The sequence below is a fragment of the Euphorbia lathyris genome, chromosome 5, assembly GCF_963576675.1.
Source record: "Euphorbia lathyris chromosome 5, ddEupLath1.1, whole genome shotgun sequence".
Classification (NCBI taxonomy): Eukaryota; Viridiplantae; Streptophyta; class Magnoliopsida; order Malpighiales; family Euphorbiaceae; genus Euphorbia; species Euphorbia lathyris.
Genome location: NC_088914.1, coordinates 52,760,810 through 52,778,926, shown reverse-complemented (window position 1 = coordinate 52,778,926; position 18,117 = coordinate 52,760,810). Strand labels below are relative to the sequence as shown.

The window sequence follows — 18,117 nt, the reverse complement described above, 5'->3', positions numbered from 1 at the left end:
TCAAATGAACTTAAGAATTGATGATTTGGTAGAAAATAATATGGTGATGAATGACAACCTCAACCTTTTGAGGCGTGAGCATAGATCGACTCGGCATCGGATGCTTTCCTTTTTCCGACGCCGCAATGTGGAGACTTCACCTACACCTCCGGATTCCCCGCCTCAAGCATATGTTGTTTTCTTTCATTTTATTTTTTATTATCTTGTTATAATTTGATACAATTTTATTTTTCATATGTTTGGTACATTTTCTCTTTTTAATTTTATGTTGAATGTTTAATTTCCTACAATTTCTATCTTTGTTTCGTATGCCTTATTTCGTATTTATTTTTTTTTATGTTTTCTCCATTATTTTTGCACCAATGAGGACATGGTCCAATTTAAGTGTGGGAGGAGACATGCATATATCAATTTCTATACATATACGAATAAATGCAACGAAAATATTATTTTGCAAAACGAATAAATGCTACGAAAATATTATTTTGCAACGAATAATTTTATTACAAATGCAACACATTTTATTTTTCAACACTAATATATTGTAACACATTTTTCATATATTTATAAATTAACCATAGGTTAATATGATTATTTGTTTAGGTTATCATTATTGTTAGAAAGAATATTTCTATACGTATACGGGTAATATTTTTCAAATTTTTCACAAATCTCCGATACGATTTTAAGTAAAATTGTCTCGAGTAAATGTATTTAAGTAACAAAAAAATTCTTTATTTTCAATCTCTATTTTATATCATGCAATTCATGATACAATAAATCTTATTTTAAGTTTTCAATTAGGTTTATAGGCATTAAATTGAACTAACAATTTTTAGCTCGGTTTGATTTCGTCTTACATTAACACCAATTAAAGTTTTTAAGGAAACTTTAGCCATAGTACATGTTGAATTTTAAGTCAATATAGGATGGATGTGCTATCTTTCTTTTTCCCAAGTTACAATTTTATAATTCATATTAATTAGTTGAATTCTTAACTTTTGGCCACGATTGAGACCACCCTTATCACAATCGAGGTATGAAAGGGAAGAAAATTAAGTACCGTTTACTTTTGGCCACGGTTGCGACTACCCTTATCACAATCGAGGTATGGAAGGAACGTTAAAAGCAAAAATTATAAGCGTGTATAAGTTTAAAGTAACGATTGCGTCCACCCATGGCATGGTCGGTACCTCTTAAGCAAACACCAAGCAATAAAATACGTATAAAGTTACGATCAAGACCACCCTTATCTCGGGCGTAACTAAGCAATAATTAACCCAAGTACTTATTTAAATATATAATATATTTCATATATTAGTTTAGGTTTGGGAAAAGAAATTTGTGCTTTGAAATGCCTTGAGACGAAAGACTCAATAACATGCGTGCTTATATCGTCCCGAATGCTTCAATTCAAAATTGGAAATACAAGACGAATGATATATCGTATTTATACTAAGTTAGTTTGATATTTTGCGTATAAATTTGCCATGCGAAGCTAGTCTTTTCGGCTTAACTAATTCAAAAGGTAATACAGAGATATATGTTTTATTTTTATAAAGAGATTAGTTAAAGAATAAATTCAGTGAAATTTTGCTCGGGACTAGCAAAAGATTAAGTGTGGAGATTTGTTAAGCCCAAAATATACCTAAAATATCATCAATAATTACATCAATATTGCTACGAATTTATGCTATTTATAACTGTTTAGGAAGCTATTACTCTCGAATATGTTTCTTTCTTGTAAGGTACATAAATATTTGGTAAAATCCAAATAGGAACGAAAAGAGCTCGAAAACAGAAGAAAAACCCTACAAAAGGAGTCAAAGACGACAGAAATTAATAACGTCAAATCGAGGACGCGAACGAAAGCAGAAGAACCAAAAAACGTTCCGTGCCGCGACCGCGGCCCCCAAATTCACGGTCGTGACACGCGTTCCCCAGCTTCTCCTTCCTTCCGTTTGAAGACCAATTGATGCTCCCCCATTCTCGGTAGAGAATTTAATATTCTCGGTACGAGCAGGAGTTTTTGGAGGCATAGTTACATACTTTCGTTTTCGACGAAACGCGATCGTTCGGGTGGATAAAGACGTCCTTTCGCAACGGACATGATCCTTCGCAACGGACACGATCCTTCACAACGGACACGACACTTCAATCAAGACTCTTCAACATCTATAAATAAAGAGTTGATGGAGAGTTGAAGATATGTAGAAATTAGGGTTCTCCTATTTACCAAGATTAGTGTCAATTAAAGATGAGTTTTTTTTTGTTTGGAATTAAAGATGAGTTATGCATGTTGAAAATGCTATTAGGAGACTCTAATGCATACACAAGGCCATTATTAGAAACGTCACACAAGTAGGCCAATTCGGAGTTTATTGAATTAAACTTGGTCAAAGATCATTGTCAGTGCGGAAAACAGAAGACACATTAATATTAAAATCCTCCTCCACAAGCGTAGGGTCTTCTTCTTCAATCTCCTTGTGCAAGAAGTCCCTGAGATCTGCAAACAACTTTCCTATCCTTCATTAGTTGTTCTGGAGTTATTATACCTCTCTACCTTCAACCATAAGTGCTGCATAAAAATCTATCGAATAGAACGGACTTTATTAGATGAAATATAAATTGATACAAGTTTACAGAGAACATGGAGCATGGAAACATTCGACGACTTGCAAGTGAATGGGTTGTCAATCCTTTCCTTGCGTTTCGTTAGAGTTTGTCAGGCTCAGGGGCGGATCCTCTACTCAATCTTCTCGTTGAATCTTCGTAATAGAGACTGGGTCGGTCTACTACCAAAATGAAAACTAAACTGGAACAATGTCTAAACGCTACTAAACTTGTTATTATTGAATAAACAATGTGTGTACAGCATATTGCTTTTGAACAGAATCGAAATCTAACTTCTGAATCACTTGATTCGGAATTTCTGCATAAATTCTATACTAATCCACTAAAGTGACTGCTGGTGTTTTCATTAAAACGTATTTAATCCAAAATCTTTACAAGGAAACTTTGTTGAACACTTAGGCAAATTATTATCTCGAAAGAGTTTTAATTTGATTAAGGGCAACTATCCCGAAAGGGTTTTGTCATGTTCAAAGCCGATTAATTAGAGGTTCCGTCATTTATTTCATCTTTATAATTCGTACAAAGTTTAAAGTTGTTTTCTTTGCTTAATGCAAACAAATACATCTGTTTACTTTTCTAAAAAGTACTAAAAGTTCCTATCTTGCAAATTCATTCTTAAATCAGAATATTTTCTAACGTTTTCATACTCTATCTAATTCTCATTCTAGCAATTTCAAAACCAAAACCGATTAAACGATTTTTCCATACTATAAACCTAAAAGTAAATTTAATCGATTATAAGTAAGTTTTGTTCGAAAAACGTTCCCTGTGGGATCGATATCTTTTATTACTACAAGCGTATACCGTGCACTTGCGGAAATCGCTCAACAACTATGCACGTAAAGCTGGATTTAGCGTTAGAAAAAGCAAGGAAAACAAGAAAAAGGAAATAGTTACTTGGAAAAAATATGTATGTTTCAAAGAAGGGGAAACTAATGGGACATGGAGAAACAACAATCAAATTGAAGAAAGAGATCGAAAGAATATTCGAACAGGGTGCAATGCAAAATTAATGGTAAGTCGTGATGAAAGTTTTTATGTTGTGAAGACTTTTACAGAGGAACACAATCATCCACCTACAACACCAAGCTGAGTTCACATATTATCATCACATCGTAAAATTACAGAAGCTAAAAAGAATCTTATATAAGACCTAAAAAAGGTTGACATTCCATTATACCAACAACTTGGATTATTTGAAACACAAGTTGGTGGACATGAAAATGTCGATTGTATTGAAAGGGATTTCAAGAATGCGGTCCGAGATGAGAGAGAAAAAGTAAAAGGACATGATGTAGATATTCTGTATGAGCATTTCAAAGCTGAACAAGAGAAGGAATCCCGATTTCTTTTTTAAATTTGACACTGATGAAGATCAAAGGCTGGTTAGATGTGTCTGGGTTGATTCAATTGCAAGAAGAGCATATTCAAATTTTGGTGATGTGGTTGTATTTGATACGACATACAACACCAATCGTTACAAGATGATTTTTGCTCCTTTTGTAGGCGTGAACCACCATGGGCAGACAACGGGGTTTGGATGTGCATTTTTAAGTGATGAGACTTTTGAATCATTTGTATGGTTGTTGAACACTTGGCTTAAGGCAATGCCTAATGGTCACCCGCATGTTATTATCACCGACCAAGATCAACCGATGTCAAAGAAAATTGCTCAAGTTTTGCCAACCACATTTCATAGGTATTGTATATGGCATATTCTAAAGAAATTTCCTGAGAAAACTAATGTTGTTTTTATGAAAAACTACTACGAGTTCTTTAAGAAGTGCATATGGGATTCGGAGTCTGAATAAGAATTTGATAAAAGATGGTTTAAAGAATTGGAAATAAGTGAACAAACTGATAATGAATGGTTGGAAAAAATGTTCGAGTTGTGCAAAAAGTGGATTCCTGCATTTGTCAAGAAGTATTTTTCAACAGGGATATCAAGCAGTCAAAGGGTTGAATCTGAACATGCGTTCATTAATCGTTACTGCAGTAAAGAAAACAGTTTGATGGATTTTATCACACGTTTTAATAGGGCACTTGCTCATCAGAGACGTGAAGAATTGGTTCAAGACCATAAAGATTTGAATGAGACACTTGTTTTAAGGCTAGGGATGCTAATGGAAGTCCAAATGGCTAATTTATATACAAAAAAATATTTTGGGTATTTTCAAGTTCAGCTTCATGATGGTAATGGCTATTATGTTGAGGTTTTACTCGAGGATGACGTTCAGGGTGTTTACAAGACTAAAAGGGTGTTCAATAACAACCTTAGAATGCGAACACTTGTACATAATAAAGTGTCAAACATAGTGACTTGCAGTTGTAGAATGTTTGGGTTTGAAGGTATTCCTTGCAAACATATTTTGGCTTTTTTACGAGTGAAACAGATTATGAAGTTGCCAAAAGAGTATATTTGTAGAAGATGGACAATGTTTTCAAGAGTTCATAAAGAAACGTGTCAAAGTCGGGATGGTGGAGATAGTTCTTTGATAATAAGACATAACAGTATGTTCAAACTTGCTTCCAGCTTAATTGACGAGGCTGTTGTTTCAATTGAAGGTATCGAGATAGTAAAAAAATTCATTTGAAGGGTTATTGGAACAAAAGTTAAGGAATTAAATCTGTCTACTAGGCGATCTTCTGCAGAAAGCTTCATAACTGGAACTTCACAAGAAAATTGGTATCTAGATCCTTTTCAGGTGAAGACTAAAGGAAGTGGAAAATGACTAAACTCATGGAGAGATAGGAAAGGAAAAGTTAGACATTGCTCTATATGTCGAAGTACTAAACATACTAAAAAATCATGCACATTAGTTAGGTGCGCATGTATTACCTTTTTATTATGTGTTTTATTTATACTTTTTATTATGTTCGGTAAGCTTACTCGATTTGTACTATATTTGCTAGGTCAAATGTTGCAGAAGTTGAAGTAGACAATTCATTCGCGGAACATAATCATTTGATTAATGAATTATAACTGGTAAGTTGTATCTTATTACGAGGTCTAGATTGACATGCGAATTGAGAATGACTTCTTCTTGATAATTGAATCATTAGTTTTTTTAGAATCCTTATTCCTTACAATTTCTACTTGTGATGGAGGAACCATGCCAGTTGGGATTTCTAGACCAATGCAGCAAAACCATGGAATTTAGGATTGCAAGCAGAGCTCAAACCTAAATAGTGACTATTAGAAATTTTGAATAATATGTTTAGTTGTAACAAAATTTTAGGGATTTGGTGTTTTATGTCCTAGTAGGGTTTAATCCATCATTTTACTATTACTTTGGTTGCTGTCTTCATATCAATACTACCTGCAAAAGTAATTTGGTTCATTAAGAAAATAATAACTATATAATTGTTTCTCTTAATCCTTTTTGCCATTTCTAAAGCTTATGCTTAGGATATTTAAATAACTGATGCAATATTTATTTATTTATTTTTTGATCTAGTTGGTATTTCAAATTCAAAGCATGTAATAAAACAGAAACGAATAGAAAAAGGGATAGGATATAATTATCGGAGAAAAATCTTATTCATAACTTAAGATTAAAAATGAATAGTGGAAAAAATTGGATCATGAAATATTAGCAAGCACATGTCCATGGTAAATTCCCTGGTATAATGCATGACTTAGCTTTTGGCTTGTTGTAGTAGTTGTTGCTCCAATACAAAATTGGATAACATGAGACCATCCCATTCTTGTAAGTAAATAAACCTAATGAATTTAAAAGCAAACTTAGAAAAGAAAAAAAAGTAGAAAGCATGCACCTTTGCATACGATACAAGATCTTGGAAGTAGAGCAACTTTTTTCTAAGTAATCCTTGCTCAGGATCCTCTTTAGTCTCTCCTGGGGAGTTCCTTTTTTTCTCCCCTCGCTGCTGCTTAACGGGTCCTCTAGAAGTACTTGCCTTAGTTAACTTTGCTAAAGCTGATGAGGTAGTTACTGCTGGTTTCACTACTTTAACATTCTTCTCCTTTTCAAGGCATACACCAGATGCAAGATCAACACGCAATGCCTCGAGTATGTGACCAGAAGATGGCCTGCAGAACATCATAAGCATTAGGTACCATTCCAGGGGTTCTAGAAAACTTGACATTGCTTATATTAAGTCCATTTCATGGGGGAAATGAGCTTCAGAAAGGAAGCCTCCTCTCCCATATGGACACCTATATATGATGAAGGTAACCCTAGGACTGATCTATTTTAAACCACACAAGTTTGCTTCAGGTAACAAAATGGCTATGCTGTAGTAGTGTAAAGACTGTCCAATCTATCTTTGCAATAATTAAAGCTCGAGTGCTCCAACAGGCTCAACATATCAGCTCGGGATGTAGGAGATGTTGGTGGACAATATCCCTCAAGCTTCAACTCGCCTCCCTCTCCAGAGCCCCCAAACATGCAACATGATTCTACTAGTTGTTAATTGCATCTCTGCCTAAAATGGTTATCATAGGGGATGACCAAAATCATCAAATTACATTAACATCATCATGATGACATAACTTCAACTGAAAAAGATTCTGAAGGTATTTCTGGCACCATATATGCATGAACGTTTATGGCAGTACTGCTAAATAGACGCAACAGTGCCATCCTAAAAGGATTTTATATTCAAATGGTATGCCATTCTCCTTATACAAGTAAATGTATATAAGTGTGTAGGTGGGTCAAGATCTATTGTGTAACACTAAAGGGTTTCACAAGTCTATTCATTCCAGATATATAATGGCTCATGACTTCAATGTATATATATTTCCTAGCTAAAAGATGAAAATACTCTCATGTATTCTCCTTCTAATTTACTTTCCATAAGATATTTCATTATCATACAAAATGCTGTTTATATTCCCTGTTTTAATCTGATAAATAAATATTAGGGAAAAGTATAAAAATAAACCTTGTGGTTACACCCATTTTCGAACAGCACCCATGTGGTTTGAAAGTTTGCAAAGTGGTACCATGTACTTCATTCTGTTAGCAAACACATACCAAATTGACTAACGGTGTTAAAAGTCAAAGGGAAAAGAGTTAATTTGGTCCTTATATTTATTTATTTTTATAAATTGACCCCCTTATTATCTAATTATCACAGACAAAATCCAAAATAAAAAATTAAAATCAATTACACCATCTTCTCTAGTAATCTTTAATTTCTTTTCTCTTTATTAATTTCTCTCTCTAGAATCAATTCACTTCTCTTACTCATTGCAACTGCCTCTTTCATTGCTGCTTCTGCTGGTAACTTCAACCAGGATTTTGACATTGCTTGGGGAGATGGGCGTGCTAAAATACTCAACAATGGTGATGTTCTTACACTAAATCTCGACCAAGCTTCTGGTTCTGGATTTCAGTCCAAAAATGAGTATTTATTTGGCAAGATTGATATGCAACTCAAGCTCGTTCGTGGAAACTTTGCTTGCACTTTCACTGCTTACTATGTATGTTTGTTTTCTGGATCAACCCCCATTCTTTGATTGCTTCTGCTCTAGTTATATATATATATATGTTGCAGATTACTAACTAATAAATTGTTTGGATGTTGCAGTTGTCATCAAACGGCTCTAATTGGGATGAGATAGACTTTGAGTTCTTGGGGAATTTGAGTGGAGATCCATACATTCTTCACACTAATGTTTTTAGTCAAGGTAAAGGCAACAGAGAGCAACAATTTTATCTTTGGTTTGATCCAACTGTTGATTTCCACACCTACTCCATTCTCTGGAATTCTCAGCGCGCATCATGTAAATAAAATAAGGGATTTATGAATTGAATCTAGAGAGAGAAATTAATAAAGAGAAGAGAGAGAAAGTAGAAGAAAAAAAGAAATTAAAGATTAATAGAGAAGATGGTGTAATTGATTTTAATTTTTTATTTTGGGATTTGTTTGTGATAATTAGATAATAAGGGGGTCAATTTATAAAAATAAATAAATATAAGGGTCAAATTAACTCTTTTCCCTTTGACTTTTAACAGCATTAGTCAATTTGGTATGTGTTTGCTAACGGAATGAAGTACATGGTACCACTTTGCAAACTTTCATACCACATGAGTGCTATTCGAAAATAGATGTAACCACAAAGTTTATTTTTGTACTTTTCCCTAAATATTATATTACCCTCTATTCAACAGAGTTTAAAGTTCCAATGCCAAAGTAATTTCTCTACAAATAGATTGGGCTAAAATATATACCCAGAGTTTAACTATCAGAATGAATACTGACAATGAATGATCTCAAAATTTCACGTAATCTATATTCACCTCTATTTGTTTTTTAACTTTCCTTTTTCATGATAAAAATTGATTAGAAATTTTTATGCTTTTCTTTTCATGCCAGTTTTAATACTTCAATTGTGTCGTCTAATTCAATGTCTTTATTTTTGTATAGTTTATTTAGATAGTTATTTCTCTATTCACTAATTTTGGTTCCAATTCTATGTACATAGCCATTTTCTCTTCTTTTTTTCATTTGGGGTGGGAGGAACGGTGTGCTAAGTATTGGTTTTTAAGTCTTGCTACCATCTTTTATGCACTAAAAAAATCTGGGATTCCATGATTGGGGAATATAATTGCATAAAATGGAGCAGATAGTTAGTTTGCAATAGAATTGATATAGACTATATGAGATGCTACAATCATAGTTATTAAAGGCGCATGGCGCACTAAAGCTCTAGGGGTCATGGAGCCTTGACACATGGTGCACGGCGATGGCGCGCCATAGCGAGACAATGGCACTCGCAAAAACAGAAACTATAAAACTAACATAAAAATGCAATGAATACTAAATCATGGTAATATTCTTAACAACAACAACAAAGCCTTAGTCCCGAAATGATTCGGGGTCGGCTAACATGAACCATCATATAAAACCGTGAAATCAAGTCGTGTCAGCGACACAAATTCGCTCCCTCCACTCCGTCCTATCCACTACCATATTTTCCTCAATTCCCAGTAAACTCATATCACTCTCGATCACCCTCCAAGTTTGCTTAGGTCTTCCCCTACCCCTCACCACTACATCCCTTTGCCACTCTTCGGTTCTCATAACCGGCGCATCAAGCGCTCTACGTCTCACATGGCCAAACCACCTTAGTCGGTTTTCTCTCATTTTATTCTCAATAGATGTGACCCCTATTTTTGTCCTTACTCACCCGATCCTTTCTCGTATGACCACACATCCATCTCAACATACGCATCTTCGCCACCGACATCTTATGGATGTGGCAGTGTTTCACTGCCCAACACTCCGTACCATATAACAATGCTGGTCTAATTGCCGTCCGGTAGAATTTTCCCTTCAATCTATTAGGCATGTCGGGGTCACAAAGGAAACCCGTAGGACTCTTCCACTTCGACCAACCGGCTTTAATCCTATGAGCAACATCTCCATCTACTTCTCCATCCGTTTGGATAATAGATCCTAAATACCGGAAGCAATCCGAGGCCTGAACAACTCTCCCATCTAGGGTGATTGTCCCTGCCTCCATACTCCTATGGCCGCTAAACTTACACTCCAAATATTCTGTCTTACTTCGGCTCAACTTAAAGCCTCTAGGTTCTAGAGTGTGTCTCCATAGTTCCAACTTCCTCTCCACTCCTTCTTTCGTCTCATCAACCAACACAATATCATCTACAAACAGCATGCACCATGGTATACCATCTTGGAGTGAACTTGTTAGTTCATCCATAACAATGGAAAAAAGAAATGGGCTTAGTGCGGAACCTTGATGCACTCCAATCGTAATAGGGAACTCTTCAGTCTTCCCAACACTAGTACGTACACTCGTGCATGCTCCTTCATATATGTCCTTTATGATGTCAATATATTTCCGCAAAATGCCTTTCCTTATCAAGGCCCACCAAAGTACTTCCCTTGGTACCTTATCATATGCTTTCTCCAAGTCAATGAAAACCATATGCAAGTCTTTCTTCTTATTTCGATAGTGCTCCATTAATTGTCTCATTAGATGGATGGCTTCCATAGTTGATCTTCCCGGCATAAAGCCAAACTGGTTTTCCGAGATCTTTACCGTCCTCCTTAGCCTTTGTTCGATCACTCGCTCCCAAAGTTTCATAGTGTGACTCATTAATTTGATTCCCCGATAGTTGGCACAATCTTGGACATCGCCTTTGTTCTTATACAAAGGGATTAAGATACTTTTCCTCCATTCTGATGGCATCTTATTGTTTCTCCAAATTTTGTTGAAGAACGTCGTCAACCATTCAATTCATCTTTCTCCCAAACATCTCCAAATCTCAATAGGGATGCCATCCGGTCCTACTGCTTTCTTCAACTTCATCTTACTTAATGCCATTTTGACTTCACCCTTTTGAATTCTCCGCAGGCATTCATGATTTATCATATCGTGATGGATACTTATATCTCCAACATCGTGTCTGCGATCTCTATTAAATAAGTCATCAAAATAAGACCTCCATCGTTCCTTGATATCCTTATCTCCAACTAGGACTTTCTGGTCCACATCCTTCACACATTTAACTTTTCCGAGATCTCGCGTCTTCTTATCTCTCATCCGAGCAATTCTATATATGTCTCTTTCCCCTTCTTTCGTATCCAATCTTGTATACAGATCCCGATTCACCTTTGCTCTATCATCTCATATGACCTTCTTTACTTCCCTTTTAGCCTCTTTGTATTTTTCATAGTTCTCGTCACTCCTACATTTCCCCAATATTTTATAGGATTCTCGCTTACTCTTTACTGCTTGTCGTACTTCTTCTGTCCACCAAGATGTGTCTTTACCCGATGGCATGCTACCTTTAGATTCCCCTAGAACTTCCTTCGCTAGTTCCCTTATACTATGCTCCATCTTAGTCCATATCGAAGCATAAATAAATTTTAAAATACAAAATAAACCCCGTGTTAGAAAGCTAAAGTTGAATAATAAATCCTAAGTTCTACTAAACTTTTTCCTCTTCTAATTAATTCAAACATATAATCTCTCCTCCTTTTTAATATTTGTTTTTTTTTTCTCTCATTTGGTAACCTTCGGAACGCTTGTTCCAAATATATATCTGTAAAAAAAACCCTCATAAAACTACCCCTATATCACCAAGGCAAAGAATATGTTAATGGCAGTTTCTGCACATGTTTCCCCTCCTCTCCTAGGGTTGGGATGTGTTGGACTGAAATATCCATAAAAAAGAAACATAATTACATAATAGATAAAAGCTGTAACATGGTCCAGAAGTCAGGGATGCCACTTTATTCCCCAAAAAATACCAAAATTACCTGGCGAATGCAGACTGTAGAGGAGGTGGAGGTAGCTTTGATTTAAGATTGCTTAAAAGCAAGTAGGCGATCCTTCACTGGTGATGTAAAGGAGTTACGCTCCACTAGCACACTCCGATAATCTGGCCATGCCCTATTTGGAGACCTAATTTCTGCATTCTTACCTGGAAAAATGATTCAAAGTAGATGTTAAATGCTTTTCCAGAAACAAGTAAACACATCGACTACTTTCGAAGACCTATATTCCTTGCTGATTTTACCTGCATGTCCATGAAATTCTTCAATTAGCTCTCTGTCTCTCTTAATTCCAGGAAATACAAATGGGTATGCTTCTCTATCTCTCTTTGTTGTAGTTTTCTCTCTCTAAGATCACGATCCCGATCTCGATCTCTCTTTTCTCTCTATCTCTCTTTCCCTCTGTTCTTCGAAAATTTATGATCAGAAAAATCACAGATCCTTCATTTAGCTATTTGTCTCTCTTATTTCGAACTTCAAATCCAAAGGAGATGCTTCTCTTTCTCTCTTCGTTCTAATTTTTTTCCCTAATTTTGTGGCTCTCTCTTATATCTCTATCTCGATTCCCTCAGTTATTAAATGGAATATTAAATTATTTTATCTTAAAAATTGAAATTGGAAAAGTGTTTTAATTAGTGAAAACAGTAGTTATTTATTAACCATTGGATTACATAGAAGCCAAATCCAATGGTTAATGAGCACATAGTGTTTGGACCTTAAGGTCCACTTTATCAGAACTGCTCATATCTATTAGGAGTGACGAAGGCTCAATCTAAAATTAACTATCTGCATTTACTTTAAGTGATACCCAACGCCTGCCTCACATACTCTAGAGTCTCCTATGTAATAGATCGTGTTTGAACAGAGCCAAAGCACCACACTCCAGAATCCAGAATCACTAATTAATGTTTATTTGAGTCTGGGGATTACTTATACCTACTAATACATTTGAGATGAAACATGTGACATTCGGATAAATCCATCCATCATGTTATCTCAAGTTGGGTCCCCTATCCCAATGAACTTCTTCACCGGATCCATGTAGTTGTCTAGATATCTTCATATCTAAAGCTTGTGAGATCAGCTCTCTGTTCACAACAGAAGACATTATTACGTGCAAGTCTCAACAGCACTATGTTAATCGCACAGACATATTTCTTGACTTGTCATTCATTTGCTTCGTTCGACTGCTTAAAAGCAGGATCTTACAAATTTAGGAATTTATACTTGTTAAAAAAGAAAGATTACAAACTACCGAAAGGTGGGTTTACTGATAGAATTTTCTTAAAGAGACAACATTCCATGTTATTAGGATTGACCTATCATCCAAATCCCGAAGCTTATATGTATGTGTGCCGATACACTCGTCAACCTGAAAAGGTCCTTCCCAATTTCTTCCAAGTTTCCCTTTATCAACTCTAGATTGTGAATCTTCGGGATTTCTCATAACCAGATCCCCAACAAAAAATTGTTGAGGCCTTACACGTTTGTCGTGACTAGCTTTGATACGTTGTCTGCATGCAGCTGTCTTGACCAATGCCTCTTCTCTTTGTTCCTCTAAAAAATCTAGCTTTCGGCGCATTGCTTCCTCATTTCCATCAATGGAGAAGTATGTTGCTCTTGGGCTAGAGGAGCCTATTTCCACCGGGATAAAAGCTTCAGCTCCATATGTAAGAGAAAAAGGAGTTTCTCCAGTGGTAGCCCTAGGAGTAGTTCTATATGCTCATAGGACATGTTGTAATTGATCAATCCAAGATCCATTTGCCTTTCCTAACCTCTTCTTTAAGCCACGAACAATCGCCCGGTTTGTTATTTCGGTCATCCCATTAGTTTGAAGATGAGCTACCAAAGAAAACTGAAGTTTGATTTTAAGGTTTTCACAGAATGTTTGAAAGGGCTTGCAGTCAAACGGCTTGCCATTATCAGTAATAATTGTGTGCGGAATTCCAAAACGGCAGATGACCATTTTTTCCATAAAAGTAATGATGTGAGCCGAAGAGATTGTTGCAACTGCTTCAGCCTCTACCCATTTTTTTTAACGTGAATTAATTTATAACTCCGCCTGTGAGGGTCACTTGGTGGCATTTACAGCCGGTCCCAAGCCCGGACAAAGGAGGAGGGTTGCGGTAGGTTTGTGGCGGCCAGCGTAAAACTTAGCCACATCTTATGACATGAACCAAAATATATGGTTCATGTTAGCCGACCCCGAATCATTTCGAGACTAAGGCTTTGTTGTTGTTGTAACATGAATTAATTTATATAAAATAAATCAATTGAAAACCAAAATTCCAAACAGTCTCCTGTAAGTGAATTTTTTCCTCTTCCGGAGGAAGGAAAAATCCGACTGGTTTGGGCTCCTATCCCTGTTCTGCCCGGTCAGACCAACCAAGTTGGGCCGAATTGGATCATCAAATTCTAAAGGGTTTTTTAAGTTCGGGGGCACGCGTGCTGTTAAGGGTCACAATAAACCCTAGTAGCATCCCAAATCACTATTCGTGATTGTGAATCCAATCCAGACTCCGACCTCCTTCTCTTCCCGTGGTTCATATCTCTTTGTATCTGATCAATGGTATTCTTCTGATCTGTATTTCCTCATTCTCAATTTCTACATACTGTTGGTTTATGATAGATGTTAATGTTTATTTTGTAGGCGCCAAAGAAGGATAAGGCTCCGCCGCCGTCATCGAAGCCGGCGAAATCAGGAGGCGGAAAGCAGAAAAAGAAGAAGTGGAGTAAAGGAAAGCAAAAGGAGAAGGTTAACAACATGGTCTTGTTCGACCAAGCTACCTATGATAAGCTTCTCTCTGAAGCCCCGAAATACAAGCTCATCACTCCTTCCATCCTCTCCGATCGTTTGAGGGTAATCCTTCCTTCTTTTATCTTGTTTTTAAATATCTTAATTGGGTTAGCACTTTTAGCATTGTTGAAATTTTTGATAGATGTAACCTAACATGCTGCTTGATCAAACAAACATGATAGGGCTGGACTCTATGCACAATTATTCAATTCGTTAGCATTAGTAACTCACTGAAAAAGGCAGTTTCAACAGAATCTTATACCAATTTATTGTATGTGCTGCTAGATTGGGTATTGAAATAGCCTCTTCCATAGAATACAATTAGAAGAAATGCTGTTGGCACGCATCTTCCTTTTGTCCTTGCTGTAGATTTGGTTGTGTATGTTTGTTGCCAATGAATGAAACTAAGTTGGCTCTGATCTTAGATAGTCATTTGGTTCTTGTAGATAATTTCTTCTTCTTCTTCTTCTTAACGTGATACTTTTCATGTTTTATCTTTTCCACTACAACAATTGAATTCCATGCAATTTTCTGTACTGCTAAAAAGATGGGAGGGAGCAATGCATGCTTTTAATTCACAACTGTAGTGCAATGTGAAACTTGAAGTCTTTACTCGTGTATATTTTAGGCTTTGACACTTAATAGGTTTTTGCTCTTGACTTGTGCCTGCTATCTTTAGAATTGTCATTGTGTCACTCAGGTGACAGACAAGGCGTGCCTAGCTGTGGTTATATTTTAAATATTACTACCCCCATTCCATTATATAATTCATTTGAGAATGTGAAATTTTTCCAAAAATATAAGTCGTTTTAGCTTTCTAAGAATTTTTAGTTTCATTTTTCGGTGCAAGCATTGAATTTTTGTCTTGGTTTTCAATGTCTCAATGTGTTTTTGAACATTCCGAGGTTTATTCCCCAACCATACATGAGTGAGAATTTTTTTTAAGTTAACCAATGTAAATTCATTAATTTGACTCTATATTAATTGTATTTCTTAATTTTTGTGAAAACCTAGAATGACTTGTATGATGGGACGGAGGAAGTATCATTTATGGTTTTGTATATTTCTATTCTTTTTTAGTGTGCCTTGTGTTGCTCAGGCGTGCACCTACTCCTTGCATTGTGTCTCCTGGACCCCTTTGCATCTTAGTGCGCCTTGTGCCTTTAATAGTTATGATAGTGATGGAAGCGAGTTTATATTATGTAATTTTGTTTTGTTCGTTTTTTTGTGTTTAATTTTGCAATGGTGTATTTAACAGGTGAACGGTTCATTGGCAAGGAGGGCAATAAGAGAGCTGATGGCCAGAGGCTTGATAAGGATGGTTTCTGCTCATGCCAGCCAGCAGATTTACACCAGGGCTACAAACACATAGACAGCAGATTTTCTCTATAATGTGTATTTTCTCTATAACGTGTTGGCTGAAGTTTTTTGTTTAGATTTTGCTGGAGTTAAATGATATTTTGTGTTGTAATTTATTTGATGGAGTTGAATGGTATTTTTTGTTGCAATTTATTCGATATTGGAACGATGGTTTACTTCCACTTTTGATATTTGCATAAACTGTGTTTTTAGTTGATTGGTTATGAAAGATCCAAGTAAATTCTTGGCCATTCAGAGGGGTGTTAATTATCTGGCTGGAAATGCATCATTGAAATTATAAGTGGTGAATGAGTTGTTAACTGTTAATCCAGAACGATAACTTGTACATGGAAGAATTTTCATAATGTCCACCCAAGAAAGTCCATTGAACTTCCCTACTTGCAAAGCAGAAATGATGCAAGGACTATGCTCTGGAACGTGAAACTCCGGTGTAAATCCTTGTCCTGGTGCTTTATTACTCGTTTGTAGTAATTTACATAAGTAACATGTAGGGAATCATGTCTGTAATAGGGCTGAAGTTACGTAGTTTTGGTTGGTTTTGCGAAGAAGATGAAGAGGAGTTAGAAGATTAAAGGTCAAGGCTTGTTATGGGTTTTAATTAGATTTTCTGCCTTTTATATTTTCAATTTTTTAATGACAAAACTATCATTGGCCATGTCATCACTCTTGATGGAATTCCTGCCGTTCCTGCCAATTTGGTAACTGTTACAACTTCAAGGTGTGTTTGTAAAAAAATACCATAAGTGCCCATTGCAAATTCAATAAAGTTTTTTTTTTGGCATTAGACGCATAGGCCCAATGATATCACAATTAAAAATAAATATTATTTGTAATGGATGCTTTTCTCCTATTTTTACTATATATTCGTGATGTATGCTTTCCAAATGAAATAAAATGAAAACATGTTGAATATAGAAAGTAAGATACTGACCTCCAAATAGGAGGGTACTTATCTAACATTTCTATATATATATATATATTTTTTTTTTTAATTTTTAATTTTTAAAATTCTCAAAAAAACCAAGTCAATCCGGCTCACCAAAGGGGTTGATATTGTTGACCTAAAATGTGTAAAATAGGACCGGATGTATGATCAGTTTGCAGTCTAACCGACCGGTCCAATCCGTTCTTTTTAAGGTCCAATCCAGTTTTTAAAACATTGGTTTTATGAGAAGAGAAGACAAGAAAAAGAGTTAGGAGAAAATTAATTTAAGTCACAGTGTTTTCCCTTATAAACATTATTTGCTTTTGCTTTCATTTTTTTTTGTTTAGCTAATCTGTTCAAGGTTTAATCACATTTAAGGTTCTTCATTGATGAAAATCAAAATTTGAGATCTCTCCCCACAAATTTAGCTTGCATTGTTGACTGAGCTAACATCTATAAGAGCATCTTCAATAGAAGGTTAACACCTACAAGAGCATCTTCAATAGAGAGCGCCTAAAAGAGTGCCAACTAGACCTGTCCACGGGCCCGGGTACCCGTCCGGCCCGCCCAGACCCGTGTCCCTTGGACCGGGCTTGGACAATAAAAATTGTTCATCGGCCCAGCCCGGCCCAGGCCCGCCAAAGCCCGTCTATTTTTTGGGCGGGCTTGGGATTAATAAAAATAACACGGACCGGCCTAGCCCGGCCCGCTTATTAATATTAATTAATAAATATATATTTATATATTAAATATTTATTTTTAAGTATAATATTTATTTTTTTATAATTAACAATTATATATATATATATTTAGGTGGGCTTATATGGGTTGGGCTCGGGATTTGATTTTTAAGCCCGAGCCCAGCCCGGCCCGAGCCCGCCTAAATTAATTGTGGGCTGGGCTGGGCTTGGGCTGAGCATTTTTACTTAAAAACCCGACTGATTCGGCCCGAGCCCGGCCCGAGCCCGGCCCATGGACAGGTCTAGTGCCAACTGATGTGACATCAGGTTTTGGGGTCATTGTGGGTGCCAAGGAAAGTTGTCAATTTTTGACAACCTTTTGGCAACCTTGTTTATTATTTTTTAATATAAAATATGTGGTCCCT

General features: G+C 36.0%; 2 protein-coding genes across 2 annotated transcripts; both read left to right on the top strand.

Moving 5' to 3' along the window:
• Nucleotides 1-370: 370 nt before the first annotated feature.
• On the top strand, nucleotides 371-11,055 carry LOC136229789 (probable xyloglucan endotransglucosylase/hydrolase protein 23). The gene is made up of 5 exons (XM_066018677.1): nucleotides 371-410; nucleotides 7,839-8,083; nucleotides 8,191-8,378; nucleotides 9,748-9,806; nucleotides 10,988-11,055. The coding sequence occupies exons 1-5, from the start codon at nucleotides 371-373 to the stop codon at nucleotides 11,053-11,055; spliced, it is 600 nt and encodes a 199-aa protein (XP_065874749.1).
• A 3,267-nt stretch (nucleotides 11,056-14,322) lies between these two features.
• Nucleotides 14,323-16,248, top strand: LOC136231063 (small ribosomal subunit protein eS25y). Its single transcript, XM_066020309.1, has 3 exons — nucleotides 14,323-14,479; nucleotides 14,561-14,770; nucleotides 15,966-16,248. Exons 1-3 carry the CDS (start codon nucleotides 14,477-14,479, stop codon nucleotides 16,077-16,079), a joined length of 327 nt encoding a protein of 108 aa, XP_065876381.1. The 5' UTR covers nucleotides 14,323-14,476; the 3' UTR covers nucleotides 16,080-16,248.
• The last annotated feature ends 1,869 nt before the right edge of the window (nucleotides 16,249-18,117 follow it).